This window comes from Peromyscus eremicus, chromosome 9 (assembly GCF_949786415.1).
Source record: "Peromyscus eremicus chromosome 9, PerEre_H2_v1, whole genome shotgun sequence".
Taxonomy (NCBI): Eukaryota; Metazoa; Chordata; class Mammalia; order Rodentia; family Cricetidae; genus Peromyscus; species Peromyscus eremicus.
This window is the reverse complement of record NC_081425.1, coordinates 59,304,012-59,330,927: the sequence shown is the minus strand read 5'-3', so window position 1 is coordinate 59,330,927 and position 26,916 is coordinate 59,304,012. Positions and strand designations below refer to the sequence as shown.

At 44.6% G+C, this 26,916-nt stretch overlaps 1 protein-coding gene across 1 annotated transcript; it reads left to right on the top strand.

The window, feature by feature from the left end:
* The first annotated feature begins 657 nt into the window (after positions 1-657).
* On the top strand, positions 658-26,916 carry Serpine3 (serpin family E member 3). The gene is made up of 9 exons (XM_059273068.1): positions 658-877; positions 1,836-1,943; positions 2,107-2,381; positions 8,241-8,474; positions 10,686-10,883; positions 12,022-12,220; positions 20,564-20,664; positions 26,268-26,354; positions 26,819-26,916. The coding sequence occupies exons 3-9, from the start codon at positions 2,120-2,122 to the stop codon at positions 26,914-26,916; spliced, it is 1,179 nt and encodes a 392-aa protein (XP_059129051.1). The 5' UTR covers positions 658-877; positions 1,836-1,943; positions 2,107-2,119.

The following is a 26,916-nucleotide window of genomic DNA, read 5'->3' as shown; positions in this document are numbered from 1 at the left end:
CAGGAGTTGAATACATTCCTTCCCCTTGTCATACTGTGGCTTAGGGTCTGAGACACACAAGAGTGAATTTACATCAAACTTCAAGATTTGGAGAGATTTCATAGGAAGCAGTTACAGAACTGTAACTTTCCTAAGACCAAATTACCCTTGACTTGAGTATCTACGCTAAAACTTTAAAGTGCATTGCCCACTGATTATAGGGGTGTGAGTGTTTGTCAGGGTGAAGAGAGCCCCCACTGGACCTCTCTTTGTCAAATTATTACAGTGGGCTGTTGTGCTGTATCGGCGGGCTGCTCTAGCGCTCATTACTCAGCAGGTACACTCACTCTTGTTAGCAACAGGTGAGGCCAGCTGTCCTGGTTGAGCCAGACTTGGCACTGCTTTCCTTTACAGCATTGAACTTGTTCAAAGTTTCAGGTCACGCTCAAAGACTGATCTATTGTTTTCCTTCCAGGAGGAGGGGAGAAGCATTAGGTACCTGGCACCCAGCAAAACCCAGAGTTACCGTGGAATTCTTCAAAGTAATGAAGGGCCAGATGAAGGCTTCCTTGCTGGTACAACCAGGTCACAAGCCTAAGAGGGTTTGACGGGCATGGCTGACTCTGTCCCCAGGGCGTACATACTCCGTTCTCATCTGGGCTTTGCTGCCTAGAGCTGAGTTGCTTCTCCTGGCTCCCTGCAGAACCTCCACACTCCAGGAATTTGGACGGAGTGGTAGAGACATCGCCGGCAGAGACGGCGATCGCCAGCTTCCTCCCTGGGGTGTCTTGTGATTCAGAGCACATTCTGCTCCACTCTTTTTAAAAGAGCAGCATGTTGATGCTTGAGACACAAGAGCAGAATCAAACAAGGAAACCGCCATTTGAGCAAAGAGTCGGTGAGTATGATGCATGCAGCTCATCCCTGGTAGCCACGGCATGGCTTGGGTCACCTGGAGCCTGGGCATCTAAGTCTGGTTGCTGAGGGTGGCTGGTGTTTGGGGAGTTTGTAGAAGCTGCAAGAGCTCTCAAAGTAGGACTTAAAGCTTTCAGTAATAACCCTAGACTAAAGGCCACTTTCCCTCCAGACACACACACCCAGGCAAATTCCCACTCACTGGGTTCCAAGGCTGTGTGCATGTGTACTCAGCTATGAAGGGAAGAACTGGAAAACATGGCTTTTTCTCTCGGGTCTTTATCTAAAGTGAACACCGCTGAGTCCAGGGCCTTGCTTGGAAGCTTGTATAGGAAGTGCTTTGGACTGAGTCTCTCTCTCCCATCAGCCTAGCCTGGTCCCGCAGTTAAAGCACTTAGGGAAGATTGCCATTGTCTGGCCACTAGCACAGCCACTGAAAACACTCTGCTCTGCTCTCTTGGGGAATGATTTTCTTACTCATGGTATCCTGTCTTCCTTGGAAGGGCACAGTTCTGAGGAGGGGTTTTCTTTTGATTGATTTACTCTCTGTAGAGTAACCCATCTAGAACAGATTCTAGTATTCTAGGCCCCATTATCCCATGAATCAGTCTTTGAATGTACATATGCATTCTTGATATTTATGTAGCACTCCTGAAGGCCAGGATCTGTCACAGCCCTGTTACTCTCCCCATACTGATGAGTCACTGAGTTCTCTAGCACACAGTCCCCATGACTGTAGTTGTGAAAGCTAGTATGTTTATTAGAATATTAACCCAGTGTATATAATTTCTCTAGCATAGAAGATAATCTTTGAGTGTGATCAATGTTATAACTACTCATGATAAACGTGGCACAGCTGTAAACAGGCTAAGTGCCAAGGAACAAGGAATAGGATGCACTTTTGGCAGTCCTTTCCCCAACATAATGGTTTGTTTTGATAGGATCAGGACTTTCCCAAGGCCAAACGTGCAGGAAGTAACAGGAGCAGATCTTCAAGCACGTGATTGAGCTTTCAAAAGGATCCCAGCCCAGTCAAGCAACCTAGACAGGTAGGATCACCGTGGGCAATCAAGAAAGTTCAACAAGCCTGTCCTTTGGCCATTCCCGGCCCCTGGAGACAAAGCTGGGTGCCCCAGTTCTCAGGTGATGGGACATGCTGTCATCACTGTCGCCAGCATCTCTCCTTCTGCTTCTCCTCCCTCTGAACTGCAGGTGCCCAGCCTCCATGCCGCCTCTCCTGCTGGCCACCCTCTTTCTTCTCTCCTCCTGCTCCTCAGCAGGAGGAAGCAGCCCCCTCAGGGAAGGCCTGTGGTTGCTGAAGACCGAGTTTGCCCTTCACCTCTACCGGAGTGCAGCGGCAGAGAGGAACGGGACAAACTTTGTCATCTCCCCGGCTAGTGTGTCCCTCTCCCTGGAGATCCTGCAGTTTGGAGCCCGGGGAAACACTGGCTGGCAGCTGGCAAGTGTCCTGGGGTATACCGTGCAAGGTAAGAGGCTTTTCTCTCTTGCCTGGTCCCTGCTCCCCTCTGCTCCTGTGCTCTCAGGAGTGGGGAGCTCAGCACCCAGTGTGCACAGGCACAGACGCGTGGCCATGCGTGAAACACTCAGACTTTACAGCCATGCTTGCTCTCAACTGTGGAGCCTCTCCCTTCTAGCCTCATGGCAGTACTTCAGTCTTGAGTAACCCCCGCCCCCTCTTAGTGTGCCTGTTGTAGCTGGGCAGCATGGGAAACACGTTGTAAACATTCACTGATTGCTTCAACACCCTTTTGAGGTTGATGATGTCATTTCCATCCCTGTCTGGGGAAGCAGATAGGCACAGGGTAGAGGCAACTTGCTGAGTCACATAGCCAATCAGTGGCAGGGCTGGACTTAAACGCAAACTGTTTAGATCCAAAACTATGCTTCTGACCAACCTATTGTCATGATTCTGTGATTTCCGGCCAGTGCTCAATTCATCAGCTTAAATCTGTGTATTGTGTATCTCAGAACAGCTCCCCTGACAGTGATAAAAGTCTTCAGAACACAGTTCAGCCCCCATGAACCTACACTCCTAACACAGCTCAGCACTTGACCAACTATAGGCTACGGCAAACATCACCGTCCCTTCTCAGTCTCAGAACAGGATGCCAATAAAAAGCTCACTGTGGCGGCTGAGGCAGATTTCTCAGTTCCAGTTATGGAGCAAAAACCCTGTCTCAAAACAATGAACATGTCACTAAAAATGACACGAGTGGTCTTTGTATGAATTAAGATTTGTCAGAAGAAATAATGTCAACCCAGCCTGGCCACAGCTTCCTTTGCCGTGGACCCTTGAGCTGGCAAGTCAAGGTTAGCACTCAACAGGTCAGGTACCAAGTGCCACTTGAACTGCCTGTCCTCCTGGGTGCATACGCTGGCCACTGCTGAAACAAGTCTTACACTCCAGCTGGCTAACAGATGGGTCTGTTCTCTCCCGTGACAACTGAAACTCAAGGTAGTTTTTAGACCTTTGCCATACTCAGCAGTTATATACCATAGCAGTGGACAGGTCCACAGGCTCCCATTATAGTCAGCACAGCACGATTCACCAAGTGTTGTGGTGCTCTCCCTAGAAGGGCCACGACTGGTTAGGGACTTGGCCTGTGTACGTGAGGAGAACTCTGAAGGCAGCAACTCTGTCTCAGGGGAGCAACACGTGTAGACGGGAGTGGGTGCCGTGTGTGTGTGTGTGTGTTTGTAGATGGGGGTGGGTGCCGTGTGTGTTTGTAGATGGGGGTGGGTGCCATGTGTGTTTTTAGATGGGGGTGGGTGCCGTGTGTGTTTATAAATGAGGGTGGGTGCCGTGTGTGTTTGTAGATGGAGGTGAGTGCTGTGTGTATTTGTAGTTGGGGATGAGTGTCAAGTGTTTTCGTGATTCCACCAGCAGGTCAGAGGATCCCCAGAAAATAGTATATGTGACCTGGCCAGGAAACAGAAACATGAATACAAAGGAAAAGGCGGGCCCTTCAGCCTTCAACAGAGTCTCACACAAGTCAGGATGATTAGGGTGGGACGTGCAAGAGAGGGTCAGTTCTGAGACCAGATGCCATCCTGGTACCTGGTTAACTGGCTGACAATATGATGATGAAGACAGGGCCTCCACAGAGCCCGTTAGATACTGTCCGGGTGTCAGGAATTCTATTGCAGGACAACAAACCCCTTACATTTCTGAACCACACATTGTTCTACCTTTGCATGGTGTCATCATGAGTTAGTAAGAACAGGGACAGGCCATCCTCAGAGTCCTCTTCATCACTCTCTCCATTTCAGTTGTGTTGTGCCCTGCTTACAATCCTACACCAATGCCAGCTACCTGCCACAGCCCAGCTTTTCTTTTAAAAGGTGATACAGGACTGGAAAGATGGCCATAACCTAGCAGTTAAAAGCACATGCTTCTCTTGCAGAGGACCCAAACTTGGTCCCCAGCACTCATGTCAGAGAGCTCACAAACACCTGTAACTCCAGCTCCAATACTATCTTCTGACTTCTGGGAGCATTGAATTCATGTGCACAAACACACATGTACACGGAATTTAACTTTTAATATATTCTTTATTTTTAATTAAAATATAATTACATCATTTTCCCTCTTCCCTCTCCTCCCTCAACTCCTTCCCATGTATACCTCCAACCCCCTTGCTCCTTCTTGAAATCATGGCCTCTTTTTATTTGCTGTTGATACACACACACACACACACACACACACACACACACACACACACACACAAATACCTAAATATATAAACACAACCTGTTCAGTCCATTTAATGTTACTCAATTAATTATTATTACTTAATTAATGTGTATGTATGATTTCAGGGTTTGACCACATGGTATTGGATAACCAATTAGGGGAGGGCTCTTTCTTGGGGGAGGCTATTTCTTCCCTTCTCAGCATTCCTCGGTTGCCTGGAGTTCTTTTTCTAGGGCTAAGACTCCAGGAGATTTCCCTTCTATATTAGCATGTCCATCGTCGTTGTACTTTCGTGGGTAAAACGTCCCTGTCATTTGTAGGAGACACAGTCTCACAGTAGATTTCTTGGTCCTCTCATTCTTACAGTCTTTCAGCCCCCTTTCCCTCACTGTGTTTCCTGAGGTGAAGGAGTTGTGCTGCAGGTGTTATCTATTGGGTCTGGGCACTACAGAATCATTCATGCACTGCATTTGACCAGTTGTGGTGTTCTGTAAATGGTCTCCAATCTGTTGCAAGGAGAAGTTTCTTTGGTGAGGGTTGAGAACTAATCTTATCTGTGGGTATAAAGACTAGATATTTGGAATGTCCTTAGGAATTATGCTGGTTAGTAAAGTAGTGGTTGCAGGTTCTCCTCTAAGATCCAGGTAACTGGCTAGGTTTCCCATACCAAGGATGTTTTCCCTCTTGTTGAGTGGGTCTTACGTTCAATTAGAGAGCTGTTGGCTACTGACAAGATACGTGTGCCACTATTACACCTCTGGGGGTTTTGTGTCATGCTGCAGGTCATTGTTGTAGTTCTGCTGGGTAAGACTACTGGCTGCTTCCCTCCCTTGGAAGCTTGCACAGCAACTTCCAATACTGTGAAAACGAGTGCTCAGGGAGCAGCCTTTCAAGTCAGATCCAGCTTGGATTCTCTGGGTCTTGTGTCTGTGGGGAATGCACAGTTCCCCAATGCTCCAGCTTCTAAGAATTTCATTATTCTTCTAGGTAAATTAATGAGAACATTTTAGCACAGAGGTTCAGAAAGGAAGGTGGTCTAGTCCCAGGGAAAGAATTCTGTTTTGTAATTTGAATTTTCTTTTACAACTGTGTCATTTGATTCTCACAGACTAACACAAGAGATAAATGGCTTGGCAAAGCCCAGCTGACCCAGTGGCAGATGACAGAGCCAGTGTTCAAGCTCCAGATTGTTGATTCCAAAGCCTGTGTTCTCTCTACAGTTCCTCAGCCCCGCTTGGGCCGGGAAGCAGTTGCATCAATTTATAAGCACCTTGCTTTCTCTCTTCCTCATCAGAGTTAGCTTCATCATCCTCCCATCCCAACCACACCTGCTGGGGAGCACCTGCACACGCCCCTCTCTGAGTTCTTGAAAATTAAAATATCTGTATTTGGAAGACATTTCTCATAGTTCAAAAAATTTTATAGACATGAATCTTCCAGAGTCTAGAACCTTCCAGAAACCAGATCCACCAGCTTTGAGGACACCTATCACATAAACTAAAAGGATGATTTTTCAGTTCCTGTGGGTTTATTTTCATCTCCTTTTTCTCTCTCAGAACCCTGTTACAAATACTTAATTATAAGCACTCTCCCAACACCTTTTTACTTTGGAGGAAGGAGGCTGAGTGGAAGCCAGCAGAGACATGGTTCCTCTCAGAGAGCTTGGAGAGCCTTGTCTCAGCTCTCAAACCATTCACTTCTGCCCCTCTAGAAGGCTCTAGAATGTAGTAAATATAGCCCCCATTCCCCCAGAAAGTCTATGTGCTCCACACCTCCTGTTCATCAGGAGAACAGAGCTCTCCCAAGCAGGGTCTTCTCAAGCCCAGACATTCCTCTTCCTGTGGGCCACAGGATGAGGAGACAGCACTACCTCCGACATGGTGACCCTAAGCAAGTGATGAATGGGTTTGAGCCTCAGCTGCCTCCTCCCTACATCAGAAGGACCATAGCCTTTATTTCAAAGTGTTGCTGAGAGCATTCATTGTAACTGGGACTGTGGAGTGTTGTGTACAATGTTTGTAGACAGCATCAAGCTTTAAAAATCTGTCCTAGCATTGCACATTCTGGAATGTATGTAAACGAGCTTCTCCGTGTGTAGATGGGCAGGGACAAGTCAGGCTCAGTAGAGACAAGAAATCACATGAAAATCCACTTCAGGGTGCTCACTCTGCTACTATTTCTGGCTCTAAGAACAGCAGTCCCAGGCTGTATTGTTTTGGTGTTGTTGTTTCTCTTTGCTGTGGTGGAACATCTGACAAGAGCAGTTTAAGGGAGCAGGGGGGTTAGCTCAGTAAGACCCCACATTCGAGAACTTAGGTTTGATATGTTGACAAGGCAGATGTTCTGACACATTGGGAAGAGGAACCTTAGTTGAGAAAATGCTTCCCTCAGATTGTCCTGTAGGCAAGTCTGTGTGACATTTCCTTGATTAATGATGGATGTGGAAGGACCCAGTCTACTGTGGGTGCTGCCACCTGGACAGCTAGTCCCCGGGTTGTGTAAGAAAGCAGGCTGAGCCGGGCGGTGGTGGCGCACGCCTTTAATCCCAGCACTCGGGAGGCAGAGCCAGGCGGATCTCTGTGAGTTCGAGGCCAGCCTGGGCTACCAAGTGAGTCCCAGGAAAGGCGCAAAGCTACACAGAGAAGCCCTGTCTCGAAAAACAAACAAAAAAAAAAAAAAAAAAAAAAAAGCAGGCTGAGCAAGACACAGGGAGCAAGCCAGGAAGCAGCAGTCTTCTGCGGTTTCTGCTTCAGTTCCCACCTCTAGGCTCCTGCCTTGAGTTTCTGCCCTCATTGACGGACTGTAAACTGTAAGGTAAAGTAAAATAAACTATTTCTTCCCCAAGTTGCCTTTGGTTGTAGTACTTAATCACAGCAAAGCCTAACTCGGACAGCAGCTCCTTGGCCATTGCCCACCATTGTTACAATACTGCACATGACTAATTCTCTGGCTCCATCTTAGAAATTCCATCATGGCACAATGGACCTGCCAGATCCCAGCTCTAGGCTCTCCTGCTGCGGAATATTTGTACACTGTGTGACAATGTGTTGCTGTGATTGGTGTAACAAAAAGCTGAATGGCCAATAGCTAGGCAGGAGAGGATAGGCGGGACTTCCAGGCAGAGAGGAAGTCAGAGGGATAAATCTAGGTGCACCAGAGATGCCAAGAGGTCGCAGTACAAATCGGACATATGGGACAGAGAAAAGGTAACTGAGCCATGTGATAGAATGTAGAATAATAGAAACAGGTTAATTTAAATTATAAGAGCTAGTGGGACAAGCCTAACCTAATGGCCAAGCTTTCATAATCAATAAGACGTCTCCATGTTTGTGAGCTGGTGGCCAACAAAAAAAGCTTGCTACACTCACCTCCAGGAACTCAGCAATGTCCCTGAATCAGGAAGTCAGGAAAGCACAGTTTTGCCACTTCCAAGGCATCAGCAGACTCCCTTCCAGCTACATTTTTTCGTGATCTAGCATGTTTTGCGGACCAACTTTTAAGCTACAGGGTTAGGTGGATTTCAACTCAGGTAGCTATGCCATTTCCAGTGAGGGATTCTTTGGGTGGACACACCTGAGACAACCTGCAGATGGGAGCTATGCAAGCCCTTACAAACACTTCTTTTTCACAGACCCGAGAGTGAGAGCGTTCCTGCACGCTGTTTATACCACACTGCACAACTCCAGTCAGGGCATCGGGATGGAGCTGGCCTGCACCCTTTTCATGCAAACCGGAACGTCTCTGTCCCCCTGCTTTGTGGAGCAGGTCTCCTGGTGGGCCAACAGCAGTCTGGAGCCAGCCAACTTTAGTGAGCCCAACAGCACCACCCTGGAGGTCTCTAAAGGCACACCCAGACAGAGCACAGGTAAAAGGATGGAAAAACATCCTCCTTGGCGAGGCCAAGGGCAGAGGGCTGGAAAGAAATAGTGTTGTCACCCATCATTTGCCAGAAGCCCTGGTGAGGCTCAGGATGCCCTGATTTACAGCAGAGGTTGAGACGGCAGATCTACCTTTGAGTGACGGTGACGTCCATGTTCTGTGAAACAACCGAAGCCGGCTTGTGCCTCCTCGGTTCCTCCTCTTCACACCCCAGCATAAATACACACATACACACCCATCCTTGAGCACACGGGCACATGGTAAGGTGTTCCTCAGAGCCTATCACCTCTGGAAATACCCTGCGGGATTTGCCCCATGTCACTCTCCCCAGGTCATTTCTCACCAAGTTCTGTTTTCACCTACAATTAACCCCAGGTGACAGACAGCAAAATGCAGTGGGGGGTGGGAGGGGGCAGAAAAGTAGCTTCTGGGAAACTTAGGTTAAGGAAACACACACACAAGGACAAGTTCTAATTAATGTTTCACTTGGTTCTATTGGAGTTTTGCTGTGCATAATCCAATCATCAGTGGTACCACCATGTGCTATGATTGTTATGAAGTGGGTGGAAGTCACAAACACTGGCTAGCCTTTCATCTATTGATTTAATGCTGTTTGAAATCGGATTCCATTTCACCCGCCCATTGATTCTAAAAGGTGGGGGCTGTCTCCTTTTTACAAATGGAGGAACCGAAGCACCAAGGATTGAGTTTCTTGCTTGCCTGTGGGCCACCAAGCCAGGATTCTAATCCAGGTAGACTGGCTGCAGTGTTCTTGGTAAATACACAAAAGACTCAGATAAATGGAGAATGTTCAAGATCCAGTGTTGCTTAAAAACAGGGCAGAGGCCAAGCGGTGGTGACCCACGCCTTTAATCCCAGCACTTGGGAGTCAGAGGCAGGCAGATCTCTGTGAGACCAGGACAGTCTCCAAAGGTATCCAGAGAAACCCTGTCTCAGAAGACCAAAAAAAAAACAAACACACAAACAGAAAGCTGAGATACATGTAGACTGAGTGCTGTACTACCTCAGTATTTTCAAATGCTCTATGCTGTCTTCAGCAATTTATTTCACAAGGAGTGATCTTCGCGGCCAGAGATATGGCTCAGCTGTGAAGAGGGTGGACCTGGAAGCCCACAACTGCTTTTAACCCCCTGTGGAGGATCTGATACCCTCTTCTAGCCTCCAAGGCTACCTGCTCTCATGTGCACATACTCCCACAGAGACAAACACATAGACACATGGTTAAAATACGTTTTTAATTAAGGAGCGATTCCCTGTCTCCTCCTTGAGCTGCCAGGGAACCCACTCAAAATTCAACATAGGTGTTCTCAACTCACAGCCTGGCTTCCCTTTAAGAAAAAGGAAGACTTGCTGTAGCTATTCGAAGCGATGACTATGGAGCTGGTGAATATGCTCAGATTCAAAAGCAAGGATCTTTTGGGGGGTGACTGGGTGGATGGTAGTATGTGGGCAACTTCTCTGAGCCCCACTCCTCTCATCTGGGAAATGAGGAACGACACCAAAAAGTCAGGGAGATTTCTTCAAGCATTTAGGCAGAACCTGGCCCAGAGTGTGTTTATTGAACATCTGAAGGCCGGGAACAGAAACTGTCCCCGTAGGAACGGTCCGCTTCCTCCTTCCTGTTCTTACATGACATTCTAACCACACAGCCTTCCCCAGACTGTGTTCTGATGTAGCTGCCTCAGCAAAGGTATGGTGAGGGATGCAGCTCAGCAATTAGTGGGCCCCAAGATGGGGGTGACAGAGTGAAGTCTTCTCTAGTCGTAGGGCCCCATCCCTGCAAGCATCTGCCTGGGGAGACTGCCTGCTGATCTCTGGGAAATGACTCAACAGACCCGGGGCACTCTGAGCACCAGCTAGAAACAGGGAGGGAGGGAGATTATAATGAATACATGCTAATAAGAAGGCTGCAGTTCAAATTCTAAGGTGCCTCACTATCCCTGAGCAGGAGTGCAGTTATCAGGGACCCACTGGGAACCTGAGTTCTTACTTCCCATTTCCATGACAATAAGTTCAAAGCCAGTTAGCAGCCAGCCACTGTGGGTCCCTTGGCAGCATAGGAATTAAAGTTTCTCTGATAAACTGAAAATAACATGAATCAGGAGGAGGGGGGAGGAAGGCAAGGGTGGAGAGGAGAGGGAGGGGGAGAGAGAGAAACAAGCTCTTCTATCTATAGGTGAGGGCCCAGGTAGTCCACTGTGGGGACGGGCTGGTGCCCTGTCTACTCAGCTCTCCATCATGAGCACCATGACCTTCCAAAGTACCTGGCAGAGAAGATTCTCTTCCCTGGTCTCGCAGCCCCTGCCTTTCACCTGCGCCCATGGCCTCATCCTTCAAGTCCCAACAATGCACCAAGTGGCAGAGGTCAGCTATGGTGAGTCCTCCCCCCATTCACATTCAGAAAGTTAGAGGAAACCCAGCAACTCAGACAAGAGAGGGGAGGTGGTCTCTGTTTTACAGGACACATGGGTGGGTGAAGGAAAGTACAGAGTCGCAGGAGACTTACAGAGGGGCCTTGGATGGTGGTCCATCCGGATGCCGAGGACACAAATGTGGAAGAGAACCCAATTTCATGCCTAGCATTGGCCTCTGCACTGAGTATGAACATGATCGTATGAAATCAAAAATGCCTGGACCAAACACCTCTCCTAGAAGACACTTTCATGGCAGAACCCCCAGCCCAGACCAAATAAGGGCTAAAAGGCCTCCAGACTACAGGGCCCCCTGGTCCTGAAATGCCATTGCTCCATGTGGCCCTCCTGCCTATGGTTACTTGTCCGGATCCGTGGGGGAGGTTCCCAGTGTCAGCAGATGCCCGGTGGTCTCATGTATGCTATAGATGCCAGCGGTCTCTATGCTAAGGATGAGCCACAGCTAACACTCATCTCCACCTTTCTCCCTAAATCCCCCCAGCAGCACCCCATCCCTCCTCCAGCCCAGTGTGTTCTGCTGCAGTCTGTCCCATCACATCCTTCTGCAATCACACTCCGCCTGGCGGCCTGGACTTGTCTTCAACTAGCAATTTTCTTTACCCACAAACTCACAGGTGCTCGGCCTGAGAACTATCTGTTTATGTCACAGTCAAACATGATCAGTCCTCAAGCCAAATCCAGCCAGGATGTGTGTTTTGTTGGGTCTGTGGGTTGTTTCAAGAGTTGGGGATTTTTCATAGGAAATGTAGATTTAAAGCCTTTCTTGAAAAACAAGATGTAAGACAAAGGTCCTGGGCCCCAATAAGCCCAGTCTGGTCAAGCTCCCTTAAGACATTGTCCCAGCAGGCTCAGCTGCTATGGATCCTTGAGTAAGGCCCCATGGGAGATCTTAAAGGGCTTTAGGATCAGTAAAGGGGCCATGTCACCCAACAGTTCCCATACTCAGACTGCTTCCTGAGGCTGAAATCGGCACTCTCCTTTACTATTGCTGTCTTGTAAGTCTGCCTACCCCAGGTTATAGCATGTATGGTTTCCCTGGCTCCTAAGACAGAGCTAATTCCTGACCCACTGAACCCTTAGGTCAGTTCCAGGATGCTGCAGGCCATGAAGTAGATGTTCTAGAGCTGTTGTACCTGGGAAGGGTGGCCAGTTTGTTCCTGGTGCTTCCGAAAGACAAGGACACCCCTCTGGACCTCATTGAACCGCACCTCACAGCCAGAGTCATCCATCTCTGGGCCACCAGGCTGAAGAGAACCAGGATGGATGTGTTCCTTCCCAGGTAAGTGGCTGCGTCTTCCTTACAGGGGAATCAGTATGGTAACCAGTGGGGCTTAGCAGTCAGACTCCAAGGCCTATCCTCCTACTGGGCTAGCTTGTCAAATGAGCTCAGGCCAAGGAGAAGTTCCCTGGGGGTCGAGTCTCTTTTAAAATCACTGCAAAGTAGATCATGGTGCATACAGTTGAGTTAACTTTCGGGGTCTTCCCGAGATGAACTACTCTCCCTGGGCCGACTCAAGTCCCTACTTCCTTGCTCTGGAGGCACGCCACCATGGAATAAAGAAGTGTAAGGAGGCACCCTTGTGGGCACAGCTGCCATTGCCCCCAAACCAAAGAGACAAGATGGCTATGTAACTGAGAAAGCAGATGTGTAATTCTAGTCAGAAGCCACATTAGGACACAAAAATTCAAGAGTTTTCCAGGTATGGCGGTACAGCTGTAAATCCAGATAGCCAGGATGATGGTAGTCAGCAAGTTCAAAGCCAGCCTGGGCTACAGAGTGATTCTAACTAGCCTAAGCAATTTAGTGAGACCTTGTCTCTATTAGCTAGTAAATTCAAGATTTGACATCTTTGTGTTGAAGATACATTTGTTCTAAGTGGGGAGCTTCCTTCCCTGAAGAAAATCCAATAGATAAAAATATAAATTGAAAATAAATAAATAAATAAATAAATCTAATGACAGTGCTCTTGTTTTCCAAAGCAAAGATGTTAGCAAAACTCATTGTTTTACCAAAGGGCTCTGCCTAGAGTTTTTCAAATGATGAGCTTGTCTGTCCATTTGAAGATTCAGCACAACTTTGCAGGTCAGCATTAAGTGCATAGTGTTGATGTCCAAGAGCTCGTTTGCAGCGCACGAATTCTTCACACTCTTGTCCACTTAGGGCCTTGGTCACACTCCAAGGCCAGGGCTCCCAGTGGGCAAAGGCAAAGGCCTTGGCAGTGCTCCCTCCCAGTGCTCCCTCCCCCAGGCAGTTAAAAATAAGCCCATCTCCTGGATCAAAAACAGGAGAGACCCACGGAGGCAGGGCCCTGGTCTAAAATGAGATCAGGCTTAACGAAGAGCCAAAGGTGAAGTCGAAGCCAAGACAAACCCATCTCTCAAAGGCAAATGCTCAGCCCCTACCAGCGCCCCCATCTTGTTACAGTTGAGAATAATTAGTGCAGGAGGGAAGGCAGCTCTTGTAGTAAGGTGGAGAGAAAGTGCAGCCCAGGAAAGAACCTGCTGTCTCACATAAAGATGAGTAGCTTAGCCTGGAGTGCTAATATAAGGAAGAATCCCAAGGAAACAGCTCTACAGAGAGAGGAGAACATCACACTGGCGTTTTCCCAAGCCCTCAGCAGTGACCCTGAAAACACAGGGCAGAGGAGGAGGAGGAGGAGGTCTGAGGGCCTCAGCCATGACTTAAACAAGCTTGTTCTGATAAACATATGTAATCACCCCAAGGTATCCAGCATCTAATCCAAGACTAATAGATTTTTTGGAAAATAAAGCCATTTATTTCATAAACAAAACCAATCTTACACACACACACACACACACACACACACACACACACACACACCAGCCAGAGCAAAGAATCAAAATCAACCAAACAAAAAGCCTAATTGTAAACTCTTTAGGGTAGTGGTTCTAAACCTGTGGGTCGTGACCCCTTTGGGGGTCAAACTACCCTTTCACAGGGGTCCCGTATCAGATATTTACATTACGATTCATAACGGTATTAAAATTACGGTTATGAAGTAGCAACAAAAATAATTTTATAGTTGGGGGTCACCACAACATGAAAAAACTGTATTAAAGGGTCACAGCATTGGAAGGTTGAGAACCAGTGCTTTAGGGAATAAACCGAAAAGTTAAAACTGCTTTAGGTTTGGATTTAGTTGGACCATGATAGACATAGCCAGGTTTATGTTGCTTGTTTGCTTGCTTGTTTTTTAGACAGATTCTCACTATGTAGCCCTGGCTAGCCTGGAACTTACTATGTAGGTCAGGGTGGCCTCAAAGGCACAGAGATCCACCTGCCTCTGCCTTCTAATGTTTAAAGACACATGCCACTACATGCCACTACACAGCCAGCTTTTGAGTAAGAATTTACCTCTGGCTCCCTCAAATTATTCACTAACCATTTAGCATAATGTGGTCATCATGTAGATTTCACTGAATGAGCGCCTGAAGAGCTTACACCGTGTGGACAGCAGTGTGTGTTGTCACATGTACGCATGTCACATGAGCCCAGTGGGTGTGTTTGAGTTTGAACATCACCAAGCAGTACTCTGAGGTGAACTATGATGCCATCTTCCAGAGCAATCATTTATTTATAAAATTAAAAAAGGATCTTCAGCTTTCATCAAGATCATTTAACCTATTCAATAATCAGGAAAACCAAGAATGGATGTTTATAGGCCATTGATAGCCATCATCATACAATCATACCCATGTTCCACAGAAATGACTAATAATGTCAAATATAGATCTAATGACTAAAATGCTTGGTTCTATGTCCATAGAGGAGAAAACTAAGAAAATTCACAATATTAGATGTGATATTGTACTAGCCTGCTTTGCATTGGTTTGAAAAACAATGCCTGAAACTAGAAAGTAATATGTTTATGAATATAGAACCGCTCAGACTAGCCAGGACTACATAGTGAGACCCTATGTAAAAAATGAACAAACAACAAAAACCTAGCTGTGCCTACTGTGGTTCAAGGTATATTTCTAAATCCAGATCTAAATCAGGTTACTTTTCAGTTTATTCCCTGATGCATTCTCTCTCTCTCTCTCTCTCTCTCTCTCTCTCTCTCTCTCTCTCTCTCTCTCTCTCTCTCTCTCTCTCTCTCTCTCTCACACACACACACACACACACACACACACACACACACACACACACTTTATAGATAGCATTTAGTTCACAGTTCCGGAAGTCTAAGAGCCTGGCACCGGCATCTGCCCTGCTCTGTATGGTGACACAGAAGATGAAATGGTGACAGAAGCAGTCACACGCAAAAAAGCATGTGAGAGAGATGTAGGGCCTGACTTCCTCTTTTGCACTGAGAACCACTCCCGTGGAAAGCAACAGCAGAACTATGTTTCTAGCCCTCAAGGGTTGTCCTGAGCGGTCACCCTCTATCAGGCCACACATCCCAAAGGCCCCACCAACTCAATACCACTACCCTGGGAGTCAAGCTTCCAGCACAAGAACCTTTGGGGACACACCTAAGCAAGATTGAAATAATGTAACTGAGTTTTGCCTCCTTGAAGAAGCCACTGGCCACCATGATGTGCAACACTTTTCTAAGGACATTCTCTCTCTCTCTCTCTCTTTTAAATGTGATATAATGCCCATAAAAGTCACTTTTAAAGTGCACATTGAGCTGAGTGTGCTGGTACACTACTTTTAATCCCAGCACTCAGGAGGCAGAGGCAGGCAGATCTTTGAGAGTTCGAGGCCAGCCTGGTCTACATAGTTAGTTCTAGGCCAGCCACAGCTATTTAGCAAACCCTATCTTAATGAATAAATAAATAAGTGCACATTGTATGTCTTTTTTAGTATATTTACAAAATTGTGCAACCATGAATACTAATTATAATTTTTTTTAAGATTTATTTATTTATTATGTATACAGAAGAGGGTGCTAGATCTCATTACAGATGGTTGTGAGCCACCATGTGGTTGCTGGGAATTGAACTCAGGACCTCTGGAAGAGCAGTCAGTGCTCTTAACCTCTGAGCCATCTCTCCAGCCCTAATTATAATTTTTTTGAGAGTGTTTCACATAGCCAAGGATGACCTTGAACTTCTGATCCTTCTGACTCTGGATGCCGAATCCTGGACTCCTAAGTGTGCACCAGGGCAGTTGGTTTATGTAGTACTGGGAATCAAACTTGGGGCTTCGTGCATGCTAGGCAAGCACATTATCAACTGAGCTACACCTCCAACCAACTCCAAGTTCTGAAAGATGTTCATTACCTTAAAAAGAAACTCATATTCATTAGTCATCACTTCGCAGTGCTAGGAAGCCACTGTTTTACTCTCTCTATGGACTATCTTTTATGGATAGTTCATGCAAATCAAAAAGTACAGTGTTAGCCTTTTTATTGGACCTTTTTCACCTAGCACAACGTTTGAACATTTCATCTCTTTGTAATGACTGAATAACATTCTAGTGCATGAAAATACCATATTTGACTTAAGCACTCTTTTTAAATTTTTTTTTTTTTTTTTTTTTTTTGGTTTTTTGAGACAGAGTTTCTCTGTGTAGCTTTGCGCCTTTCCTGGAACTCGCTTTGGAGACCAGGCTGGCCTCGCACTCACAGAGATCCGCCTGGCTCTGCCTCCCGAGTGCTGGGATTAAAGGCGTGCGCCACCACCGCCCGGCCCTTTTTAAATGTTTTTAGTTGAAATGGAATAACATTACTTTTCCTCCTCCCTTTCCTCCTTCCAGGCCTTCCCAGCTACCCTCTCTTGAGCCCCTCCTATGCCCCTCCTCAAATTGCTATTATAGTTACATACATACAGCAGTCATTAGCTGCCTTCAGTTCTTTATCTGGAGGTGCAACTCAGAGGAAATTTCCCCCTTTCATGTTAACAGGTCCATTGAGATGGCCACTGCTCTGGTCTTGTTTATGCAGTCATTTCTAGGAGATACTGTTTTGTGTAATTCCTAAAAATCATTGCCTAATTAAAGTCTCAAAGATCAATACCTAGTTTTCCCAAGAGTTTTATATGTTTAACTCTTACTTTTAGGTTTCTGGTCCACTGTGAATTAATTATTGTACCCTTGACAATTTGAGGGCCAGGGAACACCACCCTCCCTTGCTGTAGGAAATTTCCACAAAACTACTAATAGCCTGCTCTTGACTGCTCTTGTCCCAATAACAAGTTGCTACACACCATATGTATTTTATGTGCAGTATGTATTATGTATAGTTAAAAATAAATGAGGCCCACAGGAGACCACTTCTAACTGGCCACCTTCACAGAGATAATCATGGAATAGTGGGGGGAGCACTGCAGATGCTCAACAGAAGAGGCCGTGAAATGATCACACCAGAGTGTCAATCTTACACAGTTATGAATCAACACAGCATTTTTGCATCTGCTCACATTTTCAAGAGTGAAACTGCTGCATGTGGCAGTCTCTACGTGTATGTTAAGCTTAACTTGTTTTAATAAGTTTGCACATATCTTCTTGTAGTAAACAGCAAATTAGACCATAAGTTTTATGTATATGACATACATTCCCCTTCAGCATTATTTTTCTAGGCTGCATAGTTTACCCGTGAGATTTTCAAATTGTTGCAAATTTTCCAATTTTCCATGGTAAGTGGACCCATCAGTTGAAGCCCATGTTATTTTTAGAGTTAACTGTCTTTAGTGTGAAGGGAGGCCAAGCCTTCATGTGTTTGCATGTGGTGATTGGCCTGGCATCCTATACATTTGTTGAAAGGATCATTCTTCCCTTCATTATATGTTCTTGACATCATTGTCAAAATTAATTGCCAAACATATGGGTTTATTTCTGCACTCTCAGTTTGATTCTATGGGCATAGATTCTTGTATTTTTACAGTGTTGTGTCATTGTGGCTCCTAGAACACCAGTCAGTCTAGAAATCAGGAAGTGAGTCCAACCTTGTCCCCTTCTTCCTAAAGACTTTTACTTACGAATTTTAAGATCAACCTTACCAGTTTCTACCCCAAACAAGCAAGTTGGCATTAGACATGGGGATGTCTTGAATATGTATGTGAGTCAGGGAGTGCTATCTTCTGACATGGGTGTCTCAAGCTGTGAGCTCTGGATGCCTCCCATTCAGTTCACTGTTTCTCTTGACAGTGTTTGGTGCTTCCAGGGGTTCATGCCTTGCACTTCCTTTACTAAATTTATTTCTAAGTATTTGGCTTATTTTGGTGGATTAGAATTGGAACTACTTTCTGAATTTCATCTTCACTTTGTCAATATTAGAAATGCCATTGATCTTTATATATTTTGATACTGTATCTCAAATGAGATTATCTCAAATTAGCTCTAATAGGGTTTTTTAGTGTTCTTCAGTATTTTCTACACATAAGACCAAGTCATCTATGAATTCAGATAGTTTCTTCTTCCCTTTTTAAACTCTTTTATTTTACAACATTTTTTCCATGGTACTGGGGACTGAACTCAGAGCCTCTTGTATGTTAGGCAAGTGCTGTACCACTGAGCTATATCCCTAGCCTTTACCTCCTTTCTAATATGGATGCTTTTATCTGTCTTGTGCAACTGCCTTGCCCATCCTCCTGCACAAGGCCAAATAGAAGTGGTGAGAGTGGATATCCTTGTCTTGCTCTTGATCTTAGATGGAAAACTTGAAGGAAAGATGCTAAGTGTGGGGAGTTTGTGGACATTCTTTATCTTGAGTCACCTCATGTCCCAAGTTGGCTGAGTATTTGATGCTTGTTGGGCTTTTTGTTTGGACATTGTTTTTTGTTGTTTTCAGCAGTGAGGTTCAAGCAAGCTAGGTAAGTGCTCTGTCATTGAACATCCCCCTAAGTCCTGTTGATTTTCAATCATGAAAAGGTGTTAGATTTTGATAAAAGCCTTTTCTGCATCTGTTGAGATGTGAGATGACCATGTGATTTTTTTTTTTTTTTGGTTTTTCGAGACAGGGTTTCTCTGTGTAGCTTTGCGCCTTTCCTGGAACTCGCTTTGGAGACCAGGCTGGCCTCGAACTCACAAAGATCCGCCTGCCTCTGCCTCCTGAGTGCTGGGATTAAAGGCATGCGCCACCACCGCCCGGCCGACCATGTGATCTTAACCCCTTACTTTATTAACATGTGTTATCTTATTTTCATGTCTTGCATTCTTGCAATAAAGTCTACTTGATTGTGGCAGGATTTATGTGATGCTGGATTCAATTTGGACCCAATTCATTTCAAGCCAATCCCTACTATGGTTTTGAGAATTCATATGGAACATGGCTTTGTTTTCTTTAATACCCTAGTCTAGCTTCTGTACAGAGTAGGCAGCTTCTTGGCTGTTTATTAGAGTTCCTGTGCCATTTCTTCTAGTTCTGCTTTCATAATCATACAGGAACATCACTGGAATCTTTTGAAGTCAGACCTGACTTGTGTTGCTGCTACTTTACTAAAACATGGGATTATTATTCAGTTTTCTCACTCACGTCTTTGGTTTCAAAGAGACTTTAACTTTCTTAATATTGTTGTGAGCCACAGTGAAAACAATGCTAAGTGCCAGGGCATTGTACTGAACTCCTTACTCTGCATTGAATTGTCACAACCCTATTTAGATTTGATTGCTGTCATGCTCATTTCACAAAGAAATACAACCAGGAAATAGAGGTCAGGGAACTTGCCACTGAGTCTGTAAAGTAAGAAGTTCCTGATGAGAAGACTCAAACTAAAAAACCAGGTCCATAGCGCTAAGTATTACATTCAGCGTTTACAGTTTTCGAAAAGGATGTTCTCTGTGCTTAAGACAATGTCAGAAGTGGGCTGAATAGTTTGAGAAATGTCAACATACTTTTTTGCTTTTCTAAAGTTATGTATGGTTTATACAAAAGACCATTTAAATTATATATATATTTTCAAAGACAAATGGCAGATGCAGTCTATTTGAAGGCTTCTTCAACAGCAAATAAGTGCTTTCTCCTGGGGAAATGCTGATGTGCTGATTTTTTCTGCTCTCAATGGCTTACTGGGCAATTCAAGGCTGAGTTCCTTCTCTGCTCACATCAAAGGCACATACTGCACACAGCAAACATGAAAATGTGTTACACAGTAGAAAAAACTATACAAGACACTAGAGCTACTTTTATGCATCTATTATATCTGAGATTCTACCCAAATGTGAGGAGCAAAGTCTAAGTGATCGTGGCTGGGCTTCCATAGCCCAGATTTGAACTGAGGAGCACCACATACTCCTTACACCCTAAGAGTACAACTTTGCAAATTGGGCTTTAAGAACCAGGAGTGACCAGGCTAGAGGTAGAGCTCAAGTAATAGAATATTAGTTGAGTATGCAGGGGGTCCTGGATTCCAACTCCAGTACCATTTTGAAAAAGTCAGAAAATCTGAGTAGGAAAGTAATAGCTGAAGAATGGAGTTACTAAAAGGCAGTCAAGGAAAACAGGGCCATCATAAATGAGCAGTATAGACATGATGGGGAAAAGGCCAGAGGGGTCAGGTTGGTCCGAGGTCTGACTCAAGGGAAGGAATAATGACACAGTGAGGTGGGAGTCCAGCGTGCACTGATCTCCAGTTAGAACCTCATACTTCATGCGGCGTGTGTGAGAGAATAGTGTGAATCCTAAATAGCAACTGATAGTTTGCTTTTGTTTTGCAGGTTTCGAATCCAAAATCAGTTTGACTTAAAAAGCATTTTAAGATCATGGGGTATCACTGATCTTTTTGACCCACTCAAAGCTAACTTGAAAGGAATTTCAGGTAATAATTTTTCAATTCTTCCAATCTTTGGGGGGCATTATGTTTGGGACAGTTTTGTTAGACTCTGATTAAAAGAATCTTTATTGTTTCCATAGAGCTTTTTAACAGTAAAACACTTGATTAAAAGAATAAAGTGGTTGGCTTTATGTAGGAATGTGGTGCCTCTGATAACATCAAGTTTGGATTAGATTTGGTGGGTGAGGGTGCTCCTTGGGGATATTAAGCACGGAATTGGAAACCACCTTCACAGTGGAGCAAGTGGCCATAAGTAAAGAGCCCTCCCTCTGCCATGACCAGACTCTCATGAAGACTAAGGCAGCACCAGAACCTTCAGCATCATGGTCATCCCATTGCAACCCTTTTCCTTCCTAGTTGTCTTTAACTTTGTGATGAGTTAAGTGTAAACCTTTCCTTCATTCATTCCTCAGACTTCCCGTGCTTTCGTGACCTTGCTTCAAGATGCTCTTCTTCTTAGCATCCATGCTCAAATTCTTTTCCATAGTTAACATGCTGCTGCTGATCCACAGGGACCATGTTAGCCTGTTGTCTGAGCTTACATTGCACACCAAAAGGAAAAGGAATGGTAACATCTACTTGGAGAATTTCTTGAGGGAACCACTCCCTCAACTTTTGCCAACTCAAAGGCCCTGGACTATATCTACTCTACAGATTAGCTGTGAGGAGAAAACACTGCAGCAGACATTCTCATTAGTCTTGACATTGCCTTCACTTGGTGAACTTGAAAGTTACCATCTTAAACACCAGACCATTGGAATACCTGGTACTAAATCTTTGTTCAGAATCCTTCTTAATCACAGAAATAATGAGAGTCTGATCATCAAGTCATGGCTTGTGCTTTAGACGTAACCAGACAGAACAACAGCAAGTTACTTATTAAATAAAGCATGGCAGGAAACATCTAATTACAGGACTAAAAATTTGCCATCTTGGGGCTAGGAGTTCATAGTAAAGTGCTTGCTGAGTATGCACAAAGTCCTGGGTTCCATCTCCAATGCTACAACACACACACACACACACACACACACACACACACACACACACACACCAAAAACCTACCTATTACCGCTTTACTTGTCTAAATGTACAGAGATAAGACAATAGTCAGGTTTTCTAGTGTCCACAGTACTTGGTATACAACTATACACAAGGCCAATACTAAACCACAAGCCACACATTTTCCTTAACAGGCATGCTTTGACAGTGCAGGAAAGGAAAAATATAACAGCAAAATGATCAAAGGCAAGGAGCGAGGGACAGCCAAGTTATGCACATTCTATCTTATAATGGGCAAGCAAGTGGTCTTCTCAAGGCTTCAGAATTCAGCTATGGTACCCCTGTAGCTAATGGAAATCCTATTACTCTTTTAGTCATCCAAATTAAAAACTTTAGGGTTCTGGGTTCAGTACCCAGTACCAGAAGGAAAAAATTAGCCAGCTTTGAGGCTATTCTTGGCCCTCTCTTCCATACCACTGCATTAATCCGTTTTACTGTTGCTCCTTCTTAATTCCTGGCCTTTCTCCCTCAGAATGTGAGAAAGACATATTCAAATGTCAATCTTGTAGTGGTCTTCACCCATCTTGCAGTCCCACTATAAGCAAAAATACCCATGGCCTATATGATAAGTGATCCACTGTTTTTGAGACAGAAATGCTCACTGGGATTAGGCTATACTGGGCAGCAAGCTACGCGACTCCACTCCTTTCTCCCTTACATCTCCCAGCCCATGCAGTGCTGGAACCATACACACCACCGTGTCCCTTCGCCTTAACATGGGTTCAAATCTGGGTTCTCATGCTTACACAGCAAGAGCTTTACCAACTGAGCCATCACCCCAGCCTGTCACCAAGTCTTATGGGTACCACTTAGATGGCTCACATCTAATCCAATTCATTTACTTACATTTGTTCAAACGAATTGAACCATAGGCTCAAAGATCTGGCTTACTTAATAATTCAGCATGTGTTAAATATGGACCTTGTATTCATGTTTCTTACTGATAAGACTTAACAATCTTCTTCCATTGTTTTGTGCCAATAATACAGAAATCAACAAATGATGACCCAACACCTGCTTTTATTAATTAAGCATCTTACACTTATTAAAAATAATCTGCCGGGATGTGGTGGTGCACGCTTTTAATTCCAGCACTCAGGAGGCAGAGGCAGAGGCAGATGAATCTCTGTGAGTTTCAGGCCATCCTGGTCTACAGAGCAAGTTCTAGGACAGCCAGAGCTGTTGCACAGAGAAACCCTGTCTCAAAAAAAAATAATAATATAAGGCTGTTTCTTGCGATGGTAATGAAACTGAGTTACTGGGACAGATATGAAATTGGTGATCGTTAAAAATTTTAATATCTGACCCTTAATAGATACAGCTTGCCAACTAAGATATAGTTTTCCGAAGACGACCTTTAAACATAACCCAAGACCACTCATGTCATACCAGTGAGCTTCTGCCTATTGTAGAGACAAGGCCATTAAAACAAATGGAGAGCTACCAGCCACCTTACCAATTGTATGACACAATATCTTGGTTTTTAAAATTAAAAATTGTGTGTGCATGCTGGGGTGGAGGGAGTACATGATCCACACATTTGGAGGTCAGAGGACAACTCTGAGAAGTCAGTTCTCTCCTTCCACTTTTATGTATGTTCCAAGGATTGAACCAAGGTCATCAGATTTGTGAGGCAAGAACCTTCACCTAACTGCTGAGCCATCTTACCAGCCCTATCTGCAGTTTTTACGAGAAGAAATGATCAGAAAACAGAGCCATCCTCTCTTCAATTAACAAGGGGTCACCACATTTTGTATTACTGAGGAAGCCCAACAAAGCTTTCCTTTCCATTCGGTTCCAAAGCCAGAATCACTTACAATCTCCTTTCCCAGCTAAAAAGCACTTCTCTTATTTTAAGAACTCAACATTTCAAAGCTCACCTGAGCCTAGATATAGCTCCCCCTCCCCACTGACACCTCTACAGATCACAAAGTTATTGAATTGTTCCAGTTTCCTCCTCACTGGAGAGAACAGGTAGGCACCTTTCTGTGTAATCCCCTCCCTTAAGAACCATCAGCAGGCTTTGATACAAACACCCCCAGTTCAGGAGGTGTTCCTTGTGTACAAACTCAAAACTTTTTAGAAACCATCTTAGTCTTTGCTTTCATAAGCAGTCAGCTTCCCATTTCTGCCCTGTAAGAAGTTCAAGCCAAGGTAATGACTCGAATAAGCCAATTGTCTAGAGTGCATGAATTAATTCGGGTCAGAGGGAGCACAGTCAACACTGCACAGAAAGGAATAAGGAGAGAATGAGGCAAAGACAGAGAAAGCAACCAACTATAGCTAGTTGAGCCACCCAAGACTCTTCCTGACACTTCATATCCTGGGCTAGCTGCAACAGTACACTACACACCTACCAGCCATTTCTTAGTAGCTAAGTCAAAGGATGAAAAAGACAAGTGAGTGGCTCTTCCCAAAGGAAATCATCATTATCAGAGACACAAAAGGAAGCAAATGATGCTTATCCCCGTCCTGAGGAGGAGCTGCTGTCAAAAGGCAGACAATGATTTACAAATGTGTGACCAACAGTAGACCAAGCAAGGGGGTGGAAAATGAATACTTGCCAAAGACCACAGTGTGCTTACTCCTGGATATATACACCAACCACTTCTTTGACACGTGTATGTACTAAGCATTATTCTGAAAATTGGGCAAAGTAGTAAAGTGAATATGCCATAATTTCTACTTGCTAGAGCTAACAGTCTAAGAGGGAAGGGCAATCCTTAATAGTGCCATGGAAGAGAAATGGGAAGTATGCTGGGAAGGAGGGCGGAAGAATCCTTCACATTTGCTGTGTAACATGTAATATGGGCACTGATATGTTTATAGTTGGCTGAAGTGCTTTCCAGAAAGTTCAGCTAGAAAACTGGGATAAATGGGAGGTGAGGGTGGCTTTGAGGTTGAAAGCTATGTACTGCAGTTCTGCTGGAGCCACTCAACAGCATATCGGCAGCTAAAAGAAAGTTTCCTACTCACAACAATGTGGGAGTTATTAATGTGCATCTCCCACATTAACTTCAAAGATGTTATGTTGGTGGCATACTAGCTATGAGTAGTCTCGGCTATGGGTATGCAAACATCAACAATTATTGGGTCATTCTTAGAATCTGGTGGGGGAAAAAAGCTACTGAAGCAACGCACTTGCCTTTTCAAAGACATTGAAAACCGCCCGACCTAGCTTACGGAAGATGTATTCAGATTTGCTGTATGTTAGTTGACAAGAGGTTTCAAAGGGAAGCTTCACTCATTTAATCATAACAAAGTGTTTCGACAGAATAGTAATGAAGTCACAGACAGTAAAGCTTCAACTATCAAAGCTGCTCTTTACAAAAATTGAATTTTGCCACGGTTTGCTCAGTGGGCTATAAGTGGTTAATCATTAACAGAGAATCTTGTTTCTTCTCTCAAAGTCAAGCAGAAAAAGACCGTTAAACCAACCTGACTCTCCTACTGGTACCAAGTGAACATCTACTGACTTCTTCCTATCCTCTACTGCCAGCAAAGTTGTTCCTTGTAACAGGAATAACCATCTAATATCCCATTGTCTCATTGCAATGATGATACACAAGAATCTGTACCCCGGGCTCCCTTTTAGTCTCACATAACCTTCAGGGGCCATCTCCTTGCATGTGCATGTCTAGTGCAGACCAATCTAACAAGCAAGGCTCCCTAAATACATCAAAACAACTGCTAAGACTCAAGTCTCTCTGATGGTGTGCTACAGAGGGCAGTTTCTTGAACGGAAAGGACTGGGTAGAAATGGGCTTTGGGTCTGAAACCTGAATATTCTCAGTTCTGATGGGGTGTGTGTGATACCAGATTAGCACTTCCTCTCAGACAGAAAGGCTGGGCAGCTTAAAGTCTTAGTTCTACATGCTGACCTTCGCCCTTTATTGCTACATATACTTCATCTTTGGAGAATTGTTCAATTACAGAAATCTGTCAAGCCTTCTAAGTTCTCATTACTATTTGCTAAGTTTATCTTCTAAAGTGTTAGCACAAATATAGCTACAACATCACATTTCTCTGCAGGTTCCAGCTGTTAATGTGAGCTAACTAGCCAAGCAGCACAGCCAGCTCCATAGAATGGAACAGCAGGCATTTCTAACACTGGATTATCCTCAATACAATCCCGTGACTTTATCTTCAGTATCTTAAGAACTACAGCCCAAGAAGACAGTCAAGGGGAAATTATCTCAAAAGCTTCTTGAACTTCTTCCTGGGCAATAGTATCTACTTTATAACACACTCTTGGGAGCCTAATGATTTACCTAAGTTCTAGAAATATAGGCTAATATTAACATTTAAAATGAACTTTGAGTTCAGTCTCTACTAATTTGGGGGAAGCTGTATTAAATTTTGTGAATAAGGCTTTTGAGAGTTGGAGAAAAACAATAAAATGGCGGTTTCCTATCTAATCACTCCCTATGTACTTGCAGCACTGAATACCTATGAGTCTTCAAACACATACATGATGCATACAGAAAATGTAAGTAAGTCACTTCACGTTTCTGTCATTTTCTAATTAGGACAAGATGACTTTTATGTTTCTGAAGCAACCCACAAGGCCAAGATGGAGCTTTCAGAAGAGGGCACCAAGTCATCGGCAGCCACAGGTACATCCAGAAGTCCAAGCACTCAGCAGTGTAGAGCGGCTCACGCAGGTCTAGCCTTGTTGAGTCTGCCCAGTTGACTCCAGTAGTAAACCACACCACTTAAGTCCAAGCCCAGGTGTGATGTCGCCTTTTTTTTTTAAATGACAAGCCAAAATCTTTTGAAAAGCAATGATACCAATTTTGACAAAGTATCATTGTCCCAATCAACAAGGAATAGAATCATACAGCATTTCACCTTTGAGGGAAGCTATTTCATGGAATATTTTAAAAATGAGACACAGGATTGGTTAAGTAGTATCTTTCCTCTTTAATTTCACCATTTGCACTCCCATAGTACCACACAGAAAAATGTCACTAAGATGTTTTGACTCCTTAAAGACAAATCAAGGTTAGTACCTACGTATCTACATCTGCATGTGCTTTGCAGTGGACAGGAAATATGACAGGGTCTGTTCTCTCCCCAGCCGTGCTGCTGCTGAGGAGGTCCCGGACTCCTGCTTTTAAAGCAGATCGGCCCTTCATCTTTCTTCTGAGAGAACATAGCACAGGTATTGACTCTTAA